Source organism: Miniopterus natalensis, chromosome 2 (assembly GCF_054644295.1).
Source record: "Miniopterus natalensis isolate mMinNat1 chromosome 2, mMinNat1.hap1, whole genome shotgun sequence".
Lineage (NCBI taxonomy): Eukaryota > Metazoa > Chordata > Mammalia > Chiroptera > Miniopteridae > Miniopterus > Miniopterus natalensis.
In genome coordinates, this window is record NC_142082.1 from 172,268,614 (window position 1) to 172,284,918 (window position 16,305).

General features: G+C 39.0%; 2 protein-coding genes across 2 annotated transcripts in view; both read left to right on the plus strand.

Annotated features, from left to right (window-relative positions):
* The window catches only part of SCYL2 (SCY1 like pseudokinase 2), a 54,292-nt gene that overhangs the window by 23,204 nt on the left and 14,783 nt on the right, over window positions 1-16,305 (plus strand). The window contains exons 5-11 of the mRNA XM_087814854.1: window positions 1,519-1,668; window positions 2,806-3,027; window positions 3,445-3,561; window positions 4,151-4,276; window positions 5,085-5,261; window positions 6,859-6,981; window positions 14,410-14,523. Of these exons, the coding sequence (XP_087670980.1) occupies window positions 1,519-1,668; window positions 2,806-3,027; window positions 3,445-3,561; window positions 4,151-4,276; window positions 5,085-5,261; window positions 6,859-6,981; window positions 14,410-14,523 (1,029 nt within the window). The remainder of the gene's footprint in view (window positions 1-1,518; window positions 1,669-2,805; window positions 3,028-3,444; window positions 3,562-4,150; window positions 4,277-5,084; window positions 5,262-6,858; window positions 6,982-14,409; window positions 14,524-16,305) is intronic.
* On the plus strand, window positions 9,166-10,419 carry LOC107545140 (actin-like protein 7B). The gene has a single exon (XM_016223200.2). The coding sequence runs from the start codon at window positions 9,166-9,168 to the stop codon at window positions 10,417-10,419; it is 1,254 nt and encodes a 417-aa protein (XP_016078686.2).

A 16,305-nucleotide genomic window follows, 5' to 3' on the forward strand; every position in this document is an offset into this window, starting at 1 on the left:
CTCTCATGTCACATGTAAACTAATTACTAAAATCCTGCAGTGAAAAACACACAACAGGTATAATTTTGATTCATTCACAGCGGGTGTTAGGTGTCATTTTTTTATTTGACTATCTAAGGAAAAGGAGGTCAGTGCCCCTGACTAAAATAGTCAGGTATTGCATGTTTTAAAAATTCTTGCGGCACACGGTTGAAAATCGCTACAGTAGAGTAACAGCAAAAGCAAAGAGATAAGATAGGTTGGCTGCTACAGTAATAGAGGCCAGAGATGATGATGTTCCAGGGTAGGGGAGATGGCAAGAGACAATCAAATTCTAAGTTTATTTTGATAAAATTATTGGGATTTGCAGATCGATTTGCCATATAAGAAAAAGTGTAGTGTAAGATAACTCAAAGGTTTTTATCTTGAGCAACTGGAAAAATGAAGGGGCCATTAACTGATATGGGAAAGACTGCAGGAGGAGAGAATTGAATTGTAGGGAAGCTCAGTTTTGGATTGTTTTAAGATTGAGATGCTTAAGCATTTAAGGGGAGAGAAGTCAAGAAGGTAGTCCAATAATGAAGTCTGGACTTTAGAGTAATTTGAGAGCACTTGAGAGTAAGCACCGTCTAGATGGTATTTACAGCTGTGAAAACACAGAACAAGAGTAGATGGAAAATGGAGATGTTGAAACATTGAGTCCAGGAGGTTGGGGTGATGAGGAGGAACCAGTAAAATAAACTGAAAAGCATCACCAATGGAGTTAGAAGTCAGAGAGCATTAGTTTGCCAAAATTTTGGTTTTGGAAACAGAATTCAGTCTTCAATTTTTGGTTAACAAATTCCATGGTAATCATAGGCACAAATATAAAAATTAACAAATACTAATCCAATGTGAGAATGAAAGAACATTAGTTAATATTTGAAAACAGCACAGTGCTCTTCAGAAAAACTGAATTTCAAAATGAAGTGTAAGTATATGAAAATACTAAGAATTAGAATTAAATTGACAAAGGTACCTCTTTATATTTACTATCTGTAACTCAGGAACCAGATGTTCCCTCAGTTTTCAAAATCAGGAACTGAGTAAATTTGGATAGCAAAGTGCTTTTATATTATCTTTTCTTTTGCTTATGTGCACATAGGAAAGTACTTAATGGCCCTGGCCGGGTAGCTCAGTTCGTTAGAGCTTCATCTAGATATGCCAAGGTTGTAGGTCTAATCTGGTCAGGGCACATACAAGCATCAACCAATGGATACATAAGTGAAACAACAAATCTATGTTTCTCTCTCTCTCTGTCTCTCTCTCTCTCAATAAATAGTTGTAGTCTGGTTTTATAATTGTGTTTTCCTCATTGTTTCATTTATCCTGGCAACTGAGAATGTCTACACTTTTGCGTTTATAATGAAATTTAATTGTTACCTAACATGTAATAAATCTTTTATTGGGGAAGCAGCAGTTATGATTTTTGAGACTTTTTATTGTAATCGAAAGGAGTTTTATTTAATGTAAAAATGTCTGGTTATTTTCCATTTATAGGTTTCTGAAGGATTGTCATTTTTGCATAGCAGTGTGAAAATGGTTCATGGAAATATTACACCTGAAAATATAATTTTGAATAAAAGTGGAGCCTGGAAAATAATGGGTTTTGATTTTTGTGTATCATCGACCAATCCTTCTGAACAAGAGGTAATGAAGGTGTTAGTCTTCTAATTTTTTAAGCTATGGAAATTTGTGATTCCATCTGGAATGGACTATAGAATTTATAAGCCTGATAAATGTTTAGAAATAGGCTGCATGCTACAATGGTATGTTTAACTGTATAGAAAATTTCTAGAGTTCATTGTACTTAAGAGTATTTTTCAGCTTATTAATTCCACAATAGTTAACATTATTTGAGAAAAAGATGCTGGAGTTAAATAAATTTGAGAACTATTGGGTTAAGGTTTTTTCCTCCTCAGAATGTCTAATACGCTGACATTGTGAGCCTCTAGCAATATTACCCCAACTTATTGGACCACAGAATCTTTTTTAGGGAGCACAGTAACGACAAAAGCAACGATAACATTTACTGAAGCACTTTTCTAAACACTTTATATATTTACATATTTAATCCTCACAAAACTCAGTAAGGTATAGGAAAAATACGTACGAGGAGGTTAGGTTTGTAGAATAAAATAAGTGGTAAGCTAGGATGTATCCAGCCTTTCTGATTCCAAAGCACCTGTTACTTAGTGATTATGATACCTGCTTATTTATACTTGGAAAATACTGCAATATTTCAAGTTTTTACTGTATGTAGTTGTTAAAGGAACCTTGATTTGTCCTAAGACAGATTTGTAATTTAAATAAACATTTTTAAGGGAAGCAGAAAGAATTCCTATATATTATGTACTGTGAGTGAAGCACTGTGCTAAGTCTGTTTTCCATACATTTCTTTAATCTTACAACAACCTTTTGAATCTATTAAACTAAATTGCATAGCTAGTTAGGGAAAGAACAAGGTTTCAAACAGTAATCTATTTAAGCCCATAAAACTTGAAGCCTGTGTATCATAAAATGTAGGCCAGACTTTTCTATATTCCTACTATAACTTTTAGTGATAATTGTCTTCTGGAAGAGAGCTCCAGTAATCTCAAAGTTATATTACCTTTTCATTTATTCCATGCACTTTCTAGATTTGGGAATTTTAGGATTTCAGGTGGGGATGTCAGTTTTACTTGCATGACTAAGTATGAATTTAAAGCTAGATTGTTGTTGCTTGATAGAGGTTTGCTTTAATTTGAAATATGTAAGCTATGAAATCTCTTTCCTGTCTTATTATAGCTCAAGTTTCCTTGTAAAGAATGGGACCCAAATTTACCATCATTGTGTCTTCCAAATCCTGAATATTTGGCTCCTGAATACATACTTTCTGTGAGCTGCGAAACAGCCAGTGATATGTACTCTTTAGGAACTGTTATTTATGCTGTATTTAACAAAGGGAAGCCTGTGTTTGAAATTAACAAGCAAGATATTTACAAGAGTTTCAGTAGGCAGTTGGATCAGGTATTTGCCTTTAAATATTTGCTTACATTAAAAATGTATTAAGTGCTTCTCTGATTATTTTTTTTCTAAAATGTATTCTCTGAGATGAGGGTCTTATAGTTTGCATAAAATCAACTTAAAGTAATTCTGTAATTAATGAGGAGCAAAGTTTGTTATTACAGCTGTAATCATGACATGCATTTACTAGACTGAATTTTAAATACGGTCTAAAATACTGGGAATTTTTTTAGGAATAGAAACAATTTCAGGTAATAAAGATAAGTGTTTTAATTATCTTGCAGTAGTAGAATTAGCAATTTGTTTGAATCTAAAAATATATTTTTGAGTAAATTTTAAGTTTCTTAAATGGACTTGCCAATATAAATGAATATCTGAATATTTTATATTCATATTTAATATTATCACTCTTTTGAATAGTTGAGTCGTTTAGGATCTAGTTCACTTACAAATATACCAGAGGAAGTCCGTGAACATGTAAAACTACTGTTAAATGTAACTCCAACTGTAAGACCAGATGCAGATCAAATGACAAAGGTGAGTACACATGAATTCCTGCTTTAGGAGGAGGGACAAAAAATATCGTAGATTAACTGCTTCTAAAACAAGATTTAGTCAGATATAGTCCCCAGATAATATCTGTATTCTTGAATGTATTAAATATTCAGCTTCTTTTACTGTTAAACACTTAAATAATTTATCTTTATAAGTGCTCTGATATAAAATTAGAATTTCAAATAAACAAGAACTCTGTCATAGTTATGCAGAAGTTTTGGACACCCCAAGAATTTATAGCCCTCTTATCCACTCATCTAAGCATGGATTTTAACAGATAAATGATATTCTTTATACCTTCAAGATATTTTACGTACTCTTGCAATATTTTACTAGTTAGGTGAAGAAAATGTTACTCCAGCCATCTCAAAGGTACTGATTCTGAAAATTTGAACTTGGAAAGGAAAATAATTTGTTACTTTCTTATTCTGATTTTTTAATTAGCATTTTTATGAAGTGATCTTTAGTATTTTGCTAAGTGTTCTGAATATTTTTTCACCAGACTGTGTTAGTTTCAGATATGAGAAGTACTTTAATACTTATCAAAATAATGTTATTTTCCTGTGTTTAGATTCCCTTCTTTGATGATGTTGGTGCAGTGACACTGCAGTATTTCGATACCTTATTCCAAAGAGATAATCTTCAGAAATCACAGTTTTTCAAAGGACTGCCTAAGGTTCTACCGAAACTGCCCAAGGTCAGTTTCTTATTATAGTCAAGACTTTAGAATTTCAAGTTTACTTTCATTTGCTATAATAACTCTTCCAAAGAAATAAATGTAACTAGGACTATAAAAGACTGCTGACTGAGGCCAAAGTTTAGTGAAAGCCCATAATCTGTCATTGTGGAGATCATTGTCTCTCCAGCAATTAAGGGGATACTTTTGTGATGCTAGCCTCTCCAGTTCCTTTAACTCTCCCTCTCTGACTTATTAAATCATGAGTGTAACATAGTATAAATACTGTGAATGCTAAAGAAACCACTGGTTGGAACACTAATAATTCCGGGCTACAAAATTATCTCGTGTGTAACCTGTCAGATATTTTTTGACTATGTACTGCTTGTCTAGCCCTTTACTTAGATGCTATGGAGAGTACAGAGGAAACAAAAAGTGTTCTTGCTCTCAGACCCTCCCAGTAATTGTAAGTAGGGCTAACACTGCATGCAGCAGCAAGTAAAGTATAGGGCAGTGTTTAAATTGTGTGGCATGAATCCTAAGAGATGAGGGAGTTAAGAGGAAAAAGTCATGAAGACTAATTAGGGAAGGTTTTCTAAAGGAAGGGTGATATATCCCCCTTTCTCTGTGACATTACCAAGTTATGCCTTTTGCCCTGGCATAATTGGTAATAGCACCCTGTTTTACTCTTAAAAGTGTCCCGGTTTCAACCACAAAATTATATGGTCACCTTACACAAAGGGATTGGCTATTTTAAACTATAATTTCAATGTTAATACTAAAGACCTGAAATAAAATTTAGTTTTATGAAAACATTTTTTCCTTTCAGCGTGTCATTGTGCAGAGAATTTTGCCTTGTTTGACTTCAGAATTTGTAAACCCTGACATGGTACCTTTTGTTTTGCCCAATGTTCTACTTATTGCTGAAGAATGCACCAAAGAAGAATATGTCAGGTTAATTCTGCCTGACCTTGGCCCTGTCTTTAAACAGCAGGAGCCAATACAGGTATGTATGGAGATAATTTTCCTACTTATCTGCTGTTACTCAGTGAGTGACCTTAGTCAACTACAACTGTCATAGAAAACAAAAGGAATGCATATGCGACTTTCAAAAAATTGAGGTAAGCATAAGAGGCTTTTCTTTTCCATTAGCTATTCTGCACATTTGAAGCGAACCATTCCTAAATTATAACTGAAGTCTCCAAGCGAGTTGTCCATAAGTTACCATCTCAGAAAATGAATTGTAGTGAGATTTCGCATGTGTTGCACTGTTCCCACTAGCCTTATGGAGAGTTAGAGGTTTGGGAACAGAAGGTACATAGTTTTCTCTCACACTTGTGTTTTGTTTGTGTTTGTTTTGTTATTCGGGGTCTTTCATTTATAGACTTTATGCTAGTATTATCTCTCTATTTTGTTGTTAATGGTTTCATCAGAAAGGGGAAAGTGCTTACAGCACCCAGAAGTCATATATGTGTGTATCATAAGTGAAAGCATAATTAGTCTCTGATGTAGACTTTTACAGTCCTTATTTGCCAGATTCAACATAGCCTTGGATTTAAGAGCAGTAGGGTCATACAGCTGGGCAGGAATCTGTCCTTTATCTCCTTATCTGCACAAGTCATTACTCTCTTAAAGCTTCCAGTTTGCTCATTTCCAAAATGAAAGAAGTTGAGAGTAAATGAAATTTCCGGGCACATAGTAAATATTATTACTTGCTTCTGCCGCTACATGGCAGTAACTCACTGGTAAACTGTCAGTTACCTGATTTAATTGTTTTGTGGCAGGCAGTTTGCAGTCCTTCCCTCGAAAGGAGGGGAACAGAGGAAGTCTGTGGTGGGAAGGCAGGAGCTCCTGTGGCTAAGGAAAGGGCAGGTGAGGGAACTGTGGGCTTTGAAGCAGAATCCTACGAACACTGTTAAGACGCCAGGAAGGGAAGTAGTGGAGCCACATGCTGACTAAGCTATGTGTCAGTCAAGATAGTTCCCAAGGAACCTACCATCTGAATTCTTATCTGCCGCCATTCTTTGGTACTCTTTTTCCCCCATAGTAGTCCAGCTAACATTTCCTTCTGAAAATTTAAAAAAATTTTAACCGAGCCTTGGCACAACTGTTCTTCACAAACAGAAGGAGCAGTTTAGGTATGAGGCTAGGCCAAAAAACGAATTGAAATGTGTCTTTCTAGAATTTTCCTGACAGTCCTTTTTATTCCTGTACCTTTTCTTCTCTTGAGCTCCACAGAAGCCAAATAGTAGAATTGACTCTTTTGGGCCATGTGATTTTGCTGCCCTCAGGCTTTTATTTTTTTACCCAGTTGCTTTCCAGATAGTTGGTACTTGTGGGTGAGTGATATGTTACTGAAGATATGTGAGAGTTAGGAAATTAGTCTGTATTTAAATGTCTAAACAGAGAGCAGATGTTAAATATTGTGCTTCCAGAAATGTAAGAGACTTGATTTGTATGTTTTTGTCTTCCATGCCCTCAGGCTAGCAACATGGTGAGTGTCAAAATACATAACATTCTTTAGGAGACACTTTAAATTTTGGCATATATAAAATCACATAAAGATCCTGGGCCTCAATGCATTGTTCCCTTTTTCTACACAGATTTTGTTAATTTTCTTACAAAAAATGGATTTGCTACTAACCAGAACTCCTCCTGATGAGATAAAGAGCAGCGTCCTGCCAATGGTTTACAGAGCACTTGAGGCACCTTCCATTCAGATCCAGGTATAATACTTGATTTTTCCCCCTTCAGTGACGATTCTGATTTTAAAGCAAAAGAAAGAAGTAAAGGACATTTTGGATTTGAGACATAAAATCTTTTTATATAAAACTCAGTAGTATATATTAATCCATTGGATTGCATCATGCACTGTTACTAAAATGTAGCCACTCTTAACTAATTTATTTATTTTTCTGTGAGCATTGCCTTTTAATAGCATAAGGATTGTTACATGGAAGAATTAGCTGGCACTGCACCTCAAAAGTAGACCCAAGACCAATTAATGGCTTCTTCAGAGGGGTACATATATATGTCAGTTCAGTGTGAGGAAGTGTTTATGACTCACAGCTCTTCCTTCTGGATCAGCTGCCCAGTCCTCAGGTTCTGTGATTTGTGATACCACCAGTGGAGCTTGGTGATGCCTTTAACTGTGATCCTTCTAAAGTTGTTATCCACGTAATCCAGTTTCGTAGTGCCATGTTCCAGAAACAGTTCAGCAAACAAAAGTTCCCATGAGTTCTTCATTAACATGCTCACATACTTGATAGCATTATTAATTACATCTTAAAATCCCCGCTTTCTTTCCTGCACACATCACCCAATCCCTCAGCTACTTCTGCTCTTCTTAATTCTCTCTGAAAATGTCCTCAGCCCCAGTTGTTTCTCTTCCCCTTTTTCTCATTTCTTTATCACCAAAGCCCTAATAGCAGTTTGGTATGGAGGGCCCTATGGCAACCTTGAGAATGTGACCATTTTGGATGACAGGCCATCTTTCTTTGGGCAGAGGTAAGAGGTTCCACTTTCTCCCTCACGCTCCTCATCTAATCCAGTCATCTAATACAAATGCGATGCTTGAGGCTAGAGATGGCACAGGAGCCAATCAGAGGAGGCCTCTCAAATGCCAGAGCTAGAGCCTGGATTGAATGGACAATTGGGAACCAATCAGATTAGCTTCTTTTCTACTTTCTAAACCTTTCTAGAACCTGTCCCTGGCTCTCTTCCACACTATCATAGCCCTAGTTTAGGACACCTTCAAATCTTATAAGAATTTCTTCAATCCGGTCTCAGAGTTCTGTCCCTTTATATTATAGCCAAGCACAGATGGTTCTGAAATTTTCCTAGAAGTCATATCTGAGCACTCCTCTGCTTCGAGTCTTTATGGTCTTCTAGTTCTCAATTCAATCCAAGCCCCTACACCTAGCATTTGAGGCCCTCCCTGGTTGGCTCCATGACCTCTCTGGCTTCATCCATTTTTCCAAACACCTTAACTACAGGCAGCTCCCCACCATGCTCCCCTTTGAGCCTTTGTTCAGGCTATGCTCTCTGCTGGGGATGCCTTTCCCTCTTCTTGACTACCTGACAGATACCCACATATCTTTTAGTACTTGACTTAAGCATCACCTCTAGGGAACCTTCTGCCTCCCTCCCTCCCTCCCTCCCTCCAGTGAGTGCTCCGTTCTTTGTGCTCATGTTCAAGACATTTGTTCTCCCAGTGGACTTTCACCTACAAACTCCTCTACATCCATTTCCATCTTCTCACTGAGACTGGGCACTGGTTGTGTCTGGGATCCTATCTATCACTGGCAGGCTGTACCGGGTTGGATCCACCACAAACCCCAGTAAATGCTGAAGGAATGAAAGTACTGTCGGGGCCCTCACATTCTTTGGGGAGACCTGGTGCATTGGAGTTGGATGAACTTGGGTTAAACTATGAAAACTCCCAGAGCTATGTGCTCATGGGCAAGTCATTGGAATTCTGAGCCTATTTCCTTAGCTCTGCCTACCTCACAGGATTCTGTGAAGTAACCTGTGAGGTGCCTGGTACAGTGCCCGGCTTAATGCAAGGGCTTGAATATGTATCAGCCTTGCAGCCAAGAAGCAGAGAAGGAAAAGGCATCCAGTTAGTGAGCAGGGGATCAGGAGTGGGAGTAAGGGGGCAGGAACAGGAACCTCTGAGACTGCAGTTTCTTAACACTGCTGGCCATCTGCTCTGTCCTGAGCAAAGTCGAGTTAGGTGGATGGGAGTGGGGTGACAGATCACAGGCCCAGCAAGGTCAAGTCCTCCAGTGGACCAGGCCCCAGTGACATCACAATCCTGAGTGGTTGCCACGGCACACTGGAGGTGGACCCTCATTTCTCTCCAAGGAGCTTTAGGGTGTGCATGTTAGCAAGGCGAGCAAGGAAGGCAGATGGCGATGAAGAACAGCCTTAGCCCCATGCCCACAGGCACGGCTCATGGTGATGCTGGAGAGGCAGGAACGCTCTCAGCTCCTGCTGCTGGCATGCGGGACACAAGCTCAGCCACTCAGCTGAAGATGAAGCCTAAGGACGTGCGCAAGGTCAAAGCCCTCATCATCGACCTGGGCTCGCAGTACTGTAAGTGTGGCTATGCAGGTGAGCCCCGGCCCACCTACTTCATCTCCTCCACAGTGGGCAAGCATCACTCGGAGGCGGCTGATGTGGGCGATGCCCGAAAGGAGACCTACGTGGGCCACGAGCTGCTCAACATGGAGACACCTCTGAAACTGGTTAACCCTCTGAAGTACGGCGTTGTGGTGGACTGGGACTGTGTCCAGAGCATCTGGGAGTACATCTTCTACATGGCCATGAAGATCCTCCCTGAGGAGTACGCCGTGCTGGTCTCTGACCCCCCGCTCAGCCCTAGAAGCAACCGGGAGAAGTATGCGGAGCTCATGTTTGAGACCTTTGGCATCCCTGCCATGCACGTGACATCCCAGTCGCTGCTGTCCATCTACTCCTATGGCAAGACCACAGGGCTGGTGGTGGAGAGTGGGCACGGCGTCTCACACGTGGTCCCCATCTCAGAGGGCAACGTGCTGCCAGACCTGACGGGCTGCTCCGACTACGCCGGGAGCGACCTCACCAACTACCTGCTGCAGCTGCTCAACAAGGCTGGCCACAAGTTCACTGCCGACCACCTGCACATCGTGGAGCACATCAAGAAGACGTGCTGCTACTCGGCTTTGCTGCCCGAGGAGGAGCTCGGCCTGGGCCTGGAGGAGCTGCGCGTGGACTACCAGCTCCCTGATGGCAAGGTCATCACCATTGGCCACGAGCGCTTCCAGTGCGCCGAGATGCTCTTCAAGCCCACCCTGGTGGGCAGCAACCTGCCCGGCCTCCCTGCTCTCACAGCTGCTTGCCTGGGCCACTGCCAGGAGGCAGGCTTCCGGGAGGAGATGGCCGCCAACGTGCTGCTGTGTGGTGGCTGCACTATGCTGGATGGCTTCCCCAAGCGCTTCCAGAGGGAGCTGAGCCTCCTCTGCCCCCGGGACAACCCCACAGTAGCTGCAGCACCTGAGAGGAAGACCTCCGTGTGGACCGGTGGCTCCATCTTGGCATCCCTGCAGGCCTTCCAGCAGCTCTGGGTCAGCAAGGAAGAGTTTGAAGAGCGGGGCAGTGCAGCTATCTACACCAAGTGCTAAGTGTCAGACCCCAACAGGCCAGGCCTTGTGGGCAGGGGACCTCGGGCCACTCTATACATTTACAGAATTTCACATAAAATTTTAACACAGTGGCTCTTGTCTAGTCTGGATTTCTTGCTTTAGTCTGATAGCAGGTGGTGGGGAGTTGGGTTTAGAGGTGTCAGCGCCTTTTGCTGTACTGCATCTGGAGCAGCAGGGGTGGGAGGTGGGTGGGAGGGGCTCCCCTTACTGGCCCCACTCCTTCTGAAGGTGACATCATTTCAGAGCCTAGGATGCAGCTTCCTGTTCCATTAGCTAGCTCCTCAGGGTTCAAAACCCAATTCAGCAGACAACATTGCTTGCTCCCCCATGAACCAAGAGGGAAATGAAGGCTCAGTTTAAAGGACTAGCTTGGGTCATGTAGTTAAGTGGTGGGGGGACACTCACAACCAGGTGTCTGACTTCCATCTCCTGTTTCTGCCATATGTTTGTCTGCCTATAGCTTCATCATTCCTTGCTTGCCCCAGGCTCCCTCACTAACCTCCCCTCCCTGCCTGCCACCTTCAAAGGTGCAGCCCACAGGTGTCATCTCCTGAGTGTGAAGGGCCTTGTCTACCCAATTTAAGCTTTTTTTGCAGTCACAGAGTAGAGCCACTGAATCCAGAGGATGTCGGAGGAACCAGAGGGTCCTTTGGAAATTATGTGGTTCTCTCCCTTCTGTAAAGGTGGGGAGACTAAGGACCAGGAGGGAGGGGGGCCATGTCAGTGGATGAGTCCAGATCTCCTGACCCAGGTCATGATTATTTCCAGAAGGGCAAACATAGTTGCTTTAGTTTAGGCTGCTATAACAAAATACCCAGAGCAGGTGGCTTATAAACAGTAGAAATTTATTTCTCACAGTTCTGGAGACTGGAAGTCCAAGGTTAGGTTGCCAGCATCGCCAGGTTTTAGTGAAGGCCTTCTTCTGGGTTGCACACTGCCAACCTCTTGCTGTGTTCTCACACAATGGAAGGTTTCTTAACTAATTTTAAGAATCAGTTGACAAATACCTGTGTTAATGAAGTAAAATGATTCATTGCTGTTGTTTATCAGAAATGTGCTATTCTGGAAGGTTTGATAGATTGTAGTTTATTATATACTTTTTTCTTAAATGAGTAATTAACATATGAATAAGTCAAATATATATGTGGCTTTTTCTTATGAAAACATCAAGTAGGTTCTTCCCATACTCCTAATTTTCTTTCATGCTGGGTAACTTAATTTTCTATTCAGAAATATTCCTTCTGCATTAAAGCTAATTTGTATAGAAGGTAGGTAGAAAAGCAAACAGTAATTTAGTATAATCATTCCTAATTTATTCATAGTCATACTTTTGTGTCACAAAGGTAATGTTAAAACATCATGTGCTTTGCCAAACTTAGTTCTGTAGCTGTGCTATTAAAATTTTTGTTCTAGGGCTATCTGTCTAGAAAAAAATTCTGGATTACTATTAAAAGTGTAATTTAATTTTTTAATATTTTTTTTACTTTGGAAAATAAATACTTATGCTAAGAACATCCCACTATAAAAATGGTTTCATATTTAAAAGTTTATAGTTTCTTTGCTACTATAGAAATTTTGTTCAGATTATAGCAAAGAAAAACATAGAATTTTAATTTTTAAAAGTTATTGACCAAAGTTTGTTTTTGTTAATGTGTACCTGATCCACATGTATAAGGTCACTTTTTTGATGCATTTCAATCTTTGCTGAGTTCTTTTTTTATATTCAAAGTTATGAAGTTGAGGTGAGAATTTTTTTTTATAAGGTCATGCCTTCTTAAAGGCGAGGGTTGTTGCCTTTGTCCAAATCACGTGGGATGATGCGGGAAGGTGTGCTGCTGCTTTAGCCTCGTCCAAAGGAATTGTCAGGTGTAGCTGCTTGAAGCATCCCCACAGGCGCTGTGTAGCCAACCTGCTTTTATATTCAGTGAGATTAGGAAGGAGAGGGAAGGTTAAGTGCCATAAAAAGGCCATTTTCTTAATAAGGGGTTAGTTTTGCCAGTAGGTGTCAGCCAGTATTTTATTGAAATAGTTAAACCAACATGTATGATATTTTTCATTGTAAGTGTTTAGTCACCAGTCCAGTTAACTTGTGTCAACCTTGCTTGGTGAGAGTCTGATGAAGTTAAAGCCTGTCTAAGCTTTGGGAGACTCCTAGAGCAAGAGCAAGAAACAAAAGTCTTTCTCAAGCTTCATGCAGGCACATGGTTAGAAAGTAACCTCTGAAATTCATTTTTGCAGTGATATTTTTAAAGTAGACGTTTAATGTATTTAAGAGGCTAGAGAGATTAGAAAAACATTTGGAAAAGTAGGAGATGGTTTACAAAGTTAGGGTCCTTAAAGGCATTAATAGAAATATATCTGAATCAGGTTTTTTTTACATTATTTACCTTTAAAATTAAACATAGAAGCTATGTTCATCCTTCTCTTCCCACCACTGATTACAGAAAAGGTATAAATACGAGGCAGAAGCTCCTGAGAAAGTGCTAATTGGACTTCCTTGAGTTTTTGCTTGTTTGTTTCAGTCTCCTGTTCTTGGGTTCTTCATCCTGTCTCTTCCTAGAGAGAGAACTCTCCCCTCCTTTTGCTAAGTGATTTAATCATAATTCAAGATTTGCCTCTTTGTAACCTTCTGCTAGATTACCATAGTTCTCTCTCTCCCCTCAGCCCCCCTCCCCTTATAATTAAAGACTGATCTTTCTTAAGGAGGTGCTCTCCAGCAGCAGGAGCGCGGGATCTCACTGACTGCTCACCCTTGTTCATTCCCTCCCATCTGTGGACATGGTTCCTTAGCTTGTATGTCTTATCCTCAGTAATGCCACCCACTTAATTGTTATAGTTCTGGGTGGATGTGATAAACAGATAACTCTCTTATGTCTGCCTTTTGAAAGTCTGGGATAAGAAGTCAAAATAAAATGCTTTCCAGTGTTTTGATAACATTCTTAGTAGTTATCTCGTTTCTAACTAGGAATGAGTGTGCTTAAGTTTACCAGATATTGTCAATAGCTCCTCTGATCCACATTTGTACTTCCACTTTCTTTAGTAATCCCTTCCCCTGTGCTCTGCTACGAAGATCCCTCTGGCCCTTATAAGATATCTGAGATGTTCTTCAGACAGTTCTCAGCCAGTTTTGGTTTCTTTTCCTTACCTCACTTCACTTATCCTCAGTTACCCTGCTTTTCCTGCTGCCCACATTCAGGGTCCCCAGTTCCCGTTATTTACACTATGGCATGACATTAGTTAACAAGAATGTCTGAAGTAACTTTTTCTTGTTTCTATGAATTATACTTGCTTAAGTTTTAGAATTTGGAAGTACTTAAAAATGTAAAGAAAATAAAAATCCTCTTCGAGATGCCCACAGTTCACATTTCTAGGTATACCCTTCCAGTCCTACCCTAAGCCTGGAGACAGACACATGTATATACACATCTTAGAAGTTGGGACTATAAAATCGTGTCTTACTGCATTTTCTTCCCAATATTATTATACAGTCTTTTAAAATATATTTAAACAATGTTTATATTATGTTCCATCATATGGATATAGGTAATAGCTAAGAAATCCCTTATTTAAGAGGAATAGTTTTACATAACTTCGTTTTTAATTTTCCCTCTTTGTGAAAGATAGCAAAACTTAGGTGTTTCGAAGTTTCCTACTTTTAAAAACAAATGAAGAATTGTGTTATCAGGGAAAGAAATTAGGAATGAGACCAGGGAATTTTGGTGTCATATGCTAGTTTTATGACCTAGTGTGATTTTGAGTGAGGTCTCCTTAGCTTGTTTCCTCATCTGTAAAACTGAAAACTTAAAATAACTATTCTTTCAAATAGTGTTGAAAGGACCAAATGATGTAATGTACATAAAAGTTTATTTCAAACAATGTGACAAATTAGCCATGCAAATGCAGAATATTTTTTAATATGTGAGAGAAAAGGTGAGACCCTAAGATTGATCCACTGAATTTTCTTAATAGGAACTCTGTCTAAACATCATTCCAACCTTTGCAAATCTTATAGACTACCCATCCATGAAAAATGCTTTGATACCAAGAATTAAAAATGCATGTCTACAAACATCTTCCCTTGCTGTAAGTAATTGCATATTAATTTTTGTTTTTCTTTTGTTTCTCATTGGTTTAAATTTTATTATTGTTTAATAACCCTTTTATAGCTTATTTGTGTATTTTGTCATGGCTGTAGGTACCCTGTAGTATTATAGAAGTGAACACTAGCTGTAATCCTCCCTGATACATAATTTGACAGTAGCACATCCCTGATCCCACTCCCTCTCCCCTAACTTTGGGTGCTTCCATAGAAAACTTGCGTGATTTCTTTTTCTTAACCCTTTTCTGCTTTAACGGCTGTTTTGTTGGTAGTTTTAAAGTAATCATGAGTTTAACTTGGTGTATAAGCCTAAACACTATTTGAACGACTTCCTTTTATAAACTGCCTTTACTTTTAGTCAACCTACTCTAAATTTTTTTATCCCTTACTTGCCTACTTTCAAAAGAAGTAAAGGGTACAGTAATACAATAAATTAATAAGAGTACAAGTGGGGAAAACAGTTGCACTGGAAAATCTAGGGGTAAGGGTAGTTGCCTCCTTGAATACAGAATTTTAATACTAAGCTACTTGGTAATCAAGGTGGTAGAATAAATGACAAAGTTCTCGTTATTTCATATTGGAGGCAATAAATGTCCCCAACCTTCTCTCTAACTCTGAGTCATAAGAGTGATCTCAGTGGAATTTCCTTATAGAAGTAACATTGAATACACTCTTCAAATAGCAGCTTTAGAAAAAAGGGATAAATGTCCTTCCTTCACTTGATCAGTCCGAATGTTGGTGTTTGATAATGGCCATATCATTAAGTTCGTATTGGGTAAAGATAGGTCTTTGAGATCTCATCCATTTTTTTTGGTGAAATGTGAATTTAAATAAAAATAGATATTTATAGCTTAATAGATTTAGAGGCAAAAGCAATTTAAGTGACGTGCTTTTACCTTACAGACCTCTAATCCATTTTAGTTCATGTTTTATTTGTTGTTTGTTTGTTTGTTTTTGTTTTTCTGGTAGAAGGGCTCTGAGATGGAAAACACCACCAAAGTAGGAAAAAAAATATCATTGTTTACTGACTTGAACATATAAGAAAAGAAGTAAAAAAAACCTGAGTTCTTATTCTGACTTTGCTACTAATTATCCCTGTGCCCTGGGAAAGTCACTGTACCTCTCTGAGTGTCTTTCTTCATCAATATTAAAAGGATTTGAAATGCAGTCCATTTCTCTGAAATTTCCCAATTTTAAGATTAAGTTTTCAAAGGAGGTGGGTAGTGATACATAGCTTAAAACTCAGTTTTCAGAATGCCCTTTAAAAAAACCACATAAGCCATACTATATTTTACAGCAGAATACATTTTGTCAAAGCAGATGTCCTAGTTCAGTTCTAAGGATGTATGCAGAGTGAGGTGGGAAGCATGGATATTTAAATGGCCTGTAATACCCAGAGGTTTTATATCCCTTTTTAAGATGCCAACCGAGCCCTTAAAGCATGCTCTTTATAAGGAATTATAATGAATGGATTTAGGACAGTAACTGAAATGGATTTGCATTTTACATATCACATTCAGTGCTCTTACCTTTCAAGTGGCAAGTGTGGATTTCTGAATTGCATTCATAGACATAGACCTGTAAGGTTTAAATATTCTAGCTAGGAAATTCCTGAAAAATGAATCATGAGTTAAAATTATATTTTAATACAGTCCCCTGAAAATAAAGAAGAAATAAATTCTATGCAGAGTTAGGTAAAATGCTCTAAGAGCTCTATTTCTTCATGACTCACATGACTAATATTTTATACATCATAAAAAAAAATG